Source organism: Helianthus annuus, chromosome 7 (genome assembly GCF_002127325.2).
Source record: "Helianthus annuus cultivar XRQ/B chromosome 7, HanXRQr2.0-SUNRISE, whole genome shotgun sequence".
NCBI classification, from domain to species: Eukaryota; Viridiplantae; Streptophyta; class Magnoliopsida; order Asterales; family Asteraceae; genus Helianthus; species Helianthus annuus.
Window position 1 is genome coordinate 107,168,875 of NC_035439.2, and position 9,442 is coordinate 107,178,316.

The following is a 9,442-nucleotide window of genomic DNA, read 5'->3' on the forward strand; positions in this document are numbered from 1 at the left end:
CACACACATTTCACACACACACATACCAAAAACAAATTCAACACACCAATGGCAGCTGCTACTGGAGAAACTCAACCTGCGAAACACCAAGAAGTTGGCCACAAAAGCCTCCTTCAAAGTGATGCACTTTATCAATACATTCTTGAAACCAGCGTGTACCCAAGAGAACCAAAACCCATGAAAGAGCTGCGTGAGGTCACCGCTAAACACCCATGGTAACTGCCTTTTAATTTCCTATAATGTAGTAACACATTATGCAGACATATTGTTTTTTATGACTCTTGGTACCTAAATAATTGTAATACTAAATGTAGGAATCTTATGACCACATCTGCTGATGAAGGACAGTTTTTGAACTTACTTCTTAAACTTATAAATGCTAAGAACACAATGGAGATTGGTGTGTACACTGGTTATTCCCTTCTTTCTACGGCCCTTGCTCTCCCAGAAGATGGAAAGATATTGGCTTTGGATATAAACCGTGAGAATTATGAAATCGGCCTTCCCATTATTGAGAAAGCCGGTGTTGCTCACAAGATTGACTTTAGAGAAGGTCCTGCCCTTCCTCTTCTTGACCAAATGGTCGAAGATGTAAGTACTTACAATTTATTACACATTGCATTGATCACTTTTCAATTACAAATGGATTCTTATTTATGATTCTGATTTGCAGGAAAAATGCCATGGATCGTTTGACTTTATTTTTGTGGACGCGGATAAAGATAACTATCTTAACTATCATAAAAGGTTGATCGATCTAGTCAAAATTGGGGGTGTGATTGGGTACGATAACACCCTTTGGAACGGATCTTTGGTGGCACCACCAGATGCTCCACTCAGAAAGTATGTTAGGTACTACAGAGATTTCGTGTTAGAGCTTAACAAAGCGTTGGCTGTGGATCCGAGAGTGGAGATTTGTCAACTTCCTGTGGGTGATGGAATCACTCTATGTCGTCGTGTAAGCTAATTACAAACATCATACCAACTAAAACATACGGAGTTACAAGATAATTGTGACGACTATTCTCTTAAATCTTTGATATGTATGTTAAAAATAAATAACAAAAAAAAAGTTCCTTTTTTCTTTGTATGATTTAACAATCTTGCAATCTTGTTTATCTTATATTTAGGAGATTATCTATTTCCATATATATTTCAATAGTTCTGTTGTATCATTGCCTTGTATAGGATTCAATCGTATTGTATTTATACCAACGGGAGGGGGGGGGTAGTTACTAGTGATAGAATTCTATCACTCACAAGCACCTATCAAATTCCGCCATGTCATCAACCATTTTTTCATCACTCACAACCTTTTTTAGTGGGGGTGGTCATCACTCACCACCACACCCAACAATTTCCCCCCAACCAACAATACACTCACAAAAAAAAAAAAATAATAATAACGGCGTGATAAAAATAATGAAAATTTGATTTCGTTATATATTAACGCGTTATAGAATGAAGCAGGGGTGGGGATTTTTGATTTTGTTATATATTAACGAGTGATACAATTGTATCACGGGAGTGCCCCGCCTCCTCTAATGAGGAATGAGAAGGAAAGACAGACAATTATTTATACATCCATCTCTTTCATACTATCAAGAGAAACGATCCTCTGACCCTTCTAACCCTATCGTCGGCTTTCTTCTTCTTCTTCCCACCGTCCCTTCTCCAACTGGACTCCAAACTTCACCCAGCCATGACCGTTTCAAACATCAAAAATGTAATTCTCTTCACTCTCGACATGGAAACGGGCGAGTATGATTCCTGGAGTGAATTATTTAAGATCTATTGTCGTGCATTCATGGTCATCAACCACCTCTCACCAAAACCCACAGAAACACTCTCCTCTTCCAAAGATACCAACAAAACTCTTGCCAAACCTGTCGATGCTTGGACCACTTTGGAATATAGTTTTTTGACAATGAAGTTCTCAAGCCATTCATCTGATGCACAAGTTCTCGAATAAAAGATTGGATGGATTTCCCAACATGTCATCCTATTGCCATGCCTTGAAAGTCTTAGCAGACCCACTAGCAAACATTGGTGCTCCCATGGATAACAAACGCCTTATCCTTCAACTTATGCCCGACCTTACCGAACAATTTGAAGGCATCTCTACCATTTTGCAACAAAAAGAACCTTTGCCTACCTTTTATGAAGCCCATTCCCAACTAATCATTAATGAAACCCAAAAAGCGAAGAAAGCCCTTTATGCTTCTGAGTCTGCATGCCATGCCACACAAACCCTACGCCACAACACCTTGTGCCACACCACCTACCATCGGATTACTCTTTAGATCGAACAAGAGGTCGGGGCAGATCTCGTGGCAGGGGTCGCGGCCATGGAAATTGGAATCGTGGAATCGACGGATACGTAGCTTCTTCGCACCAGTAGTATGGGTCCTCACCTCAAAACTTGAACACTGCTCCAAACAACTATAGGCCAATCCACCCCATTGGGCCTACCCACACAATTCAGCGGTTACATGGCACACTTGGACGCCTCTTCCATGTTTATTTTCTACAACCAATCAGCCTAATCACAAACAATGGTTGTAATGGGATACTTGGGCCTCGGTCCACTCATGCCCACAATGCAACTTACACTCCAACAGTCATCCAATAGGCTTTATACACAATGAATCTCAATCCTCCCGACTACAGTTCTGTCATGGATACAAGCGCCATTGGCCACATGGGACCCAACTTAGGTAGTTTTCCTACTTTCTTTAATAATAGTAGGAATCAACATATTATTGTTGGAAATGGCACAACTATTCCGATACACGGACATGGCACACAAATCCTACCGCCCTCCTTCCCACCTTTTGTCCTTAACCGTGTTCTCTATAGACCTAATCTTATTTGAAATTTAATATATGTTAGTCGTTTCACAAGAGAGAATTCTGTTAGTATTGAATTTGATCTATTTGGTTTTCTTGTGAAGGATTACAAGACCCGGACCCCTATCCTCCGGTGCAACAACAGCGGTGATTTATACACCCTTTCAGCCCGGTCGCATAGTTCCACACCTTATGTTTTTGTTGCTCTATCTTCACACCTTTGGCATCATCATCTCGGTCACCCGAGAGACCTACTTTTACTGCAATCTTTGAAAAACTCTAGCTCTATTGTTTTTGACAAATTGAATAAACATGTTTGGGAACCTTGTGTGTTTGGTAAAAATGTGAGATTACTTTTTCATTTATCGTCTACTAGCATATTGCAACCGTTTGATATTATACATAGTGACCTCTGGACATCACGCGTTTTGATTTCCGTGGGCTACCGCTATTATATCTTATTCTTAGATGATTTCACAAACCTCTTGTGGACATATCCTATCTCTAGAAACTCACAATTGTGTATTCCATCTTCTAAACCTTCACTAAACATATTGAAACCCAGTTTCCAAGAAAAAATAAAAACGTTCGAGTGTGATAATGGCAAATAATATGTCAATTCAATACGTTACTTCAACATTTTTTTTACTAGAACGACATGGTTTTTCGTCTCTCTTGCCCACATACGCCATCCCAAAATGGAAAGGCAAAACATAAAATTTGTTCCATCAATAATATCATTTGAACACTATCAAAAACTATCTTTGGCACCATGCCTTAGAAACTTGAACCTACCTATTAAACATCTTACCTATCAAAAACCACAACTACAACACCCCAACTTATATATTATACAAACGAGCACCAACCTATGACCACCAATGTGTTTTCAGCTTTCTTTGCTACCCTCTAATCCCATACATGACCATTAACAAACATGAGTATCGCCTATACGTGTGCGTCTTTCTCAGGTACCCGACCACCTATCGAGTTTACAAATGTTTTGATTTAAAATCTAATAAAATTACCATTTCTCGCCACGTCGTATTTGATAAGAAAACTTTTCCCTTTGTCTCCGGTATACCTTCCTCGTTATCCTTAAATTATTACTTTCTTACACAACCTTTTCCACCTCATCACTGGTCTACACTCCAACCAACAACATCTATTGTTTCCTCACCCCCATGTCTTACTCCCTCCCAAGCCCAATCACCTCTGTCACCAGCCCAATATCAATCTTACTTGTCACACCCCCAAAATCCACCATGCGGAGTATCACCGCTTGGAGGCGTGACATGACCAGGATCGAGCCACCAATCATATTAAACAACGTAATAACTAATTAAAATCAACCACAATACAATTGGTGACCAAAGCTAGTTAACTAAGTTCAAATTAATCAGCGGAAGCATTAAAAGTAAAACCCAAAAACATAAGTCCATTGTTTATAAGTTTAAAGTCCAAAGCATGAGTTTAATAAGTTCATAAGGATTTAAATATTAAGCACAGAACATAACAGTCCGTATCCCACAACGACTCCTTCCTCGTGCAAGCTCCAAGCATTTAACGACCTGTAAGGCATGTAACAACGAGTCAACAACAAAGTTGAGTGAGTTCACGGTTGGTTGTTTAGTTTTAAGTTGTTTCTGAAAACGTGGTTTGTCTTTTGTTGGCGTAATTGCCGTGGGGGTTACCCCGTAGTTGAAAACATGATTAACCAGTTCATTATTTATTACCCAAATCATATCCATGATCAGTGGGGGCTTCTCCATGTAAACCACTAGACCTTACCATATCGACTACTAACGCAAATAAGTTGTGCCCTACGTCAATGTCTATCATCACTGACAGTTTGTCATAGTCCATTAGTACATGCCCATCTGACTGGCACGGTGTGAGGTTTGTTAAAGCTAATAGCGCTATTAACTAATGACCCGCTCACCATTGGCCTCGGCGATTAAGTCGATATATATTGAGGGACTTCATGATAGAGTTTTGTTTAGTAAGTTTAAGGTTGTTGTCCTACCCAAGGAGGACGAACGTACGTAGTTCTATCCAAGGAGAATACGCATGATTAATATTGGCATCCTACCTATGGAGGATGGCCGTACATATCCTGCCCAAGCAGGATATGTAGATTCCGTTTTAAATTCTTTTACCCATTCCCAACCACCGGGAATCCCATGCCTTAGAAAGTGTGTGAACTCACCTCGGTTTGCTCGGTTAGATTCTCAAATATAGCTAACAGTCAAAGTCGGTCAATCACGTCCTAGTAGGATTACCACTTAGTTTATTAGTGACTTCAAATAAACACAAAGTTCCTACACGCGTCTATCACATAACAAGCATCACATCAAAAGTTCATGCTCATATCAACATTCCACCTATAGCTACTCAAGAACAGGCATACAATATTGCACATATTATTTTCATTGACATATAACATGTTAGATCATCCTCAGATAATATACTCCACATTTAGACACGCAAATTACTACCTTTCTCATTTTAACTTAAATATCCAAAACTGGGCTGTTTTAGGGCATTTTAATAAAATAGTTATCTTACTTCAAAAATTCCCAACTTCTTACAGAAGGTGCTAAACGATCCAAATATTATTGTGTAAAAATCTCGGGATCCAAATCATCACCAATATTTTATAAAAATTCATTTTACAGACTGCAATCAGATTCATTACTTTCTGACTACAGTCCACCGAATAATTCACTAAAAATCCATTGTAAGTCGGATTGACGAAATTCCAGTGGGGCAATTACTACGACATCAGCATCCATCTACATTACCAATTTCATGATCTAATTCTACCCAGGTTTCAAGTTATGACTAAAAATATAACACCCATTTACTGCTTTAAAAACTCAGCTTTAGCTGCGGTAACAAATCGGGTGTTTAAAAATAGTAAATGAAGTCCAAAAATTATGATTCTAGTGCCATTAGAACCGTATTTCATAGTAAATAAATATAGACTTCAGAAAATACATTTTTCGTTAAGTTACGGTCTGGTTACTGCCAACTGAAGTTGGCTGTAAAAACCAACCAGCTTTCTGTTTTAGTTCCCTACCTTCTAACGCATGTTCGATTAATTCTGTTAACATGTTTAGTGATCACAACAACATCAAATATCAATATTAACCAGCAAATTATCCAGGAAATCAGCAAGAATCATAACAGCATCATATTAACATCACTTCATCTCTAGACAAGTTTATGTCCAAGACTTTGTTTAAGGTTCTTTCGAATTTCTAATCATTTTGATCACTACACATCTTTAACCACTTAAACAAGATGTAAGAAGCAAAGATCTAAGTTCTTACCACTAGTTCAAGACTAGGGATGTTCAAGAGGAGAAAAGTGGTGGATAAAAGAAGATTAGAGTGGTCCTTCAACTTCCGAGTGCACCAAGCTTGTTCGTTAAACCTCTTGCACCTTTGTGTGTATGTAGAATGGCTTGAAAGAAGGTTGATGGTGGTTGTATGGTGGATGGGGGTGGCTGCCGTGAGTGATGAAGAGGGGAAGGAGAGTGGTTGTTGTTTGGTGTGTTGGAAGTGAGAGAATGGTAACCTTATGTGTTTATTTATAACCCAAGTATCTATATTATCCATCATATAAAATGTCTCAAATCTTCCAACATGTGATTAAAATAATCAAAAGGATGTGGGGGTTATCCCCATATCTTGTGACCGTCAATTGGGGGGAGGGGGTATAGGGTTGGGTTTCAATGGTAAGGTTACTAGTTTAGTTAGAATCAAATGTTCTAGTTAGTGTGTTATGGTGTGTGATGAAATATAAAGTGTGTTAGGGTGTTCGGGGATCCTAACTAGCTCAGGAAAATAGAAATAATGTGTTTGACAATATTTTTGTGTTCCGGTTAAAGTCCGGTTGTTCGGTTCAGTGTTGTTCCGTTAAAGTGCTTAATTAATCCGTAAAGTGTCGTACATATATATTTTTGTAATGTTTTTACTTTTCAACACTCTGGAAAGCATACCGGACTATTTAGTAACTTTTCTGTACACTACTAGTATGTTAACAAGCACATGTAAGTATAACACAGTAATCAGAAAGCAGTTAAATGATTCAGCACAGTCATCAAGCACTTTAATTATCATTAATAAATTATACGGAATACATGGAATTTTGAGGGTTGTCACATTCTCCCCCTGTTAAGAAAATTTCGTCCCGAAATTTAGCTCGTGGTTACTGAGGAAGCTAGTTATGTTGCATTGGTTTTCTGGTTTTCCTGGGGTGTCACATCATCCCCCCGTTAATTTGGAATTTCGTCCCGAAATTCTGCAGTAGCTTCAGCCTCAGTAGTCATTGCACTTTTCTTAAACAGCTGGGGATACTTGAGTTTCATTTGGTCTTTTCGTTCCCAGGTATACTCTGGGCCACGACGGGAATTCCAACGAACTCGGACGAGAGGTGTCCTAGTGCGCTTGAGAATTTTAATATCTCGATCCGTAATCTCTACTGGTTCTTCGACGAATCGCAGCTGGTCGTCGATAGTGAGCTCCTTGAGAGGAACTATGAGGGTCTCATCTGACAGACACTTCTTCAGATTTGACACGTGGAAAACATTTTGAACTCCGCTGAGTTCTTCAGGTAGATTCAGCCTGTAGGCCACCTTGCCAATCTTCTCAATGATTTCAAAGGGTCCAACGTATCGCGGGTTGAGTTTGCCTCGTTTGCCAAAAGGGACTACACCTTTCCAAGGTGAGACTTTGAGAAGCACTCGATCCCCAACTTGGAACTCGAGTGGCTTTCTTCGCTTATCAGCATAGCTTTTCTGACGGTCACGAGCTGCCGCCATTGGTTGTCGTATCTGAGCAATCTTCTCGGTTGTATCTACTACAAGTTCTGGGCCAGTGATTTAACTGTCACCAACTTCTGCCCAACAAAGAGGTGATCGGCATTTCCGTCCGTACAATGCCTCAAACGGAGCAGCCTGAATGCTGGTGTGGTAACTGTTGTTATATGAAAACTCCACTAACGGGAGATGCTTTTCCCAGCCGTTACCAAAGTCGATTACGCATGCCCTAAACATGTCTTCAAGGGTTTGGATGGTGCGTTCTGATTGCCCATCCGTCTGTGGGTGATAAGCGGTGCCCATATCTAATCGTGAGCCAAAAGACTTGTGCATAGCTTGCCACAGTTCAGAGGTAAAATGCGCGTCACGATCAGAAATGATGGAGGTTGGCACTCTGTGCCTTGATACTACTTCCTTTAGGTAAACGTCTACTAGAGTAGAAAACTTATCCGTTTCCTTGATTGCCTGAAAATGTGCAGACTTGGTCAGTCGATCCACGAACACCAAAATGGTATTGTTTCCGCGTTGAGATCTGGGCAGGCCAGTAACGAAATCCATGGAAATTTGCCCCCATTTCCATTTAGGTATCTCTGGTTGTTGAAGTGGGCCTGATGGTTTCTAGTATTCGACCTTGACCCTAGCACAAGTCAAGCATTTACTGACGTAGGTTGCTATGCTGGCTTTCATACCAGGCCACCAGTATGTAGTCTTTAGATCCTGGTACATCTTATCCGAACCAGGATGTACTGAATAACGAGACTTATGTGCTTCATCCATCACTAGCTCGCGTAGGTCTCCATACAGTGGAACCCAAATGCGTCCGTTAACATAGTAGGCGCCGTTTTCCTTTTGTTCTAGTCGTTGCCTCGATCCTTGTAAGGACTCGGCCCTGATGTTTTCTGCTTTCAATGCTTCAACCTGAGCATCGCGAATCTGAGCGGGAAGGTTAGATTGGATGGTAAGCTGTAACGCACGTACACGCTTAGGTATAGTATCCTTTCGACTGAGGGCGTCGGCCACAACATTGGCCTTGCCCGGATGGTACTTGATCGCACACTCGTAATCATTCAAGAGTTTGACCCATTGGCGTTGTTGCATATTCAATTCCTTTTGCTTAAAGATATGCTCGAGACTCCCGTGATCGGTGTAGTGTAGTTCTTTTCGTGAACTTTAAGTTGGCGCGATGCGTAGGCAATGACCTTGTCACGTTGCATCAACACGCAACCAAGTCCTTGGATGGAAGCATCGTAGTAAACCACAAAATCATCTGTGCCTTCAGGCAATGAGAGGATAGGCGCGCTACAAAGTCCATCTTTTAAGTGTTAAAATGCGGACTCCTGTGCATCACCCCAACGATAGGTGACGCCTTTCTGAGTCAGTGAAGTAAGAGGTTGCGCAATTTTTGAGAAATCCTTGATAAACCTTCTGTAATACCCTGCCAAACCCAAGAATTGGCGGATTTCTGTTGGTGTGCGGGGTGCAGGCCAGTTCTTGATCGAGTCAACCTTGGATGGATCAACGTGAATCCCATCCTTGTTCACTACGTGGCCTAGAAAATGGACTTCGCGAAGCCAGAAGTCACATTTCGAAAACTTGGCATACAACTGCTCTTTTCGAAGAAGTTCCAGAATAAGTCTCAGGTGTTGCTCGTGTTCCTCCTGACTCTTAGAATAGATCAAGATGTCATCGATGAACACTATGACAAATTTATCCAGGTAAGGTTTGCACACTCGGTTCATGAGATCCATGAAGACCGCAGGTGCATTCG

The 9,442-nt window shown here is 40.6% G+C and overlaps 1 protein-coding gene across 1 annotated transcript; it reads left to right on the plus strand.

Annotated features, from left to right (window-relative positions):
• LOC110926633 (caffeoyl-CoA O-methyltransferase-like) lies at nucleotides 1–1,161 on the plus strand. The gene is made up of 3 exons (XM_022170353.2): nucleotides 1–215; nucleotides 315–591; nucleotides 674–1,161. The coding sequence occupies exons 1-3, from the start codon at nucleotides 49–51 to the stop codon at nucleotides 965–967; spliced, it is 738 nt and encodes a 245-aa protein (XP_022026045.1). The 5' UTR covers nucleotides 1–48; the 3' UTR covers nucleotides 968–1,161.
• Nucleotides 1,162–9,442: the final 8,281 nt, after the last annotated feature.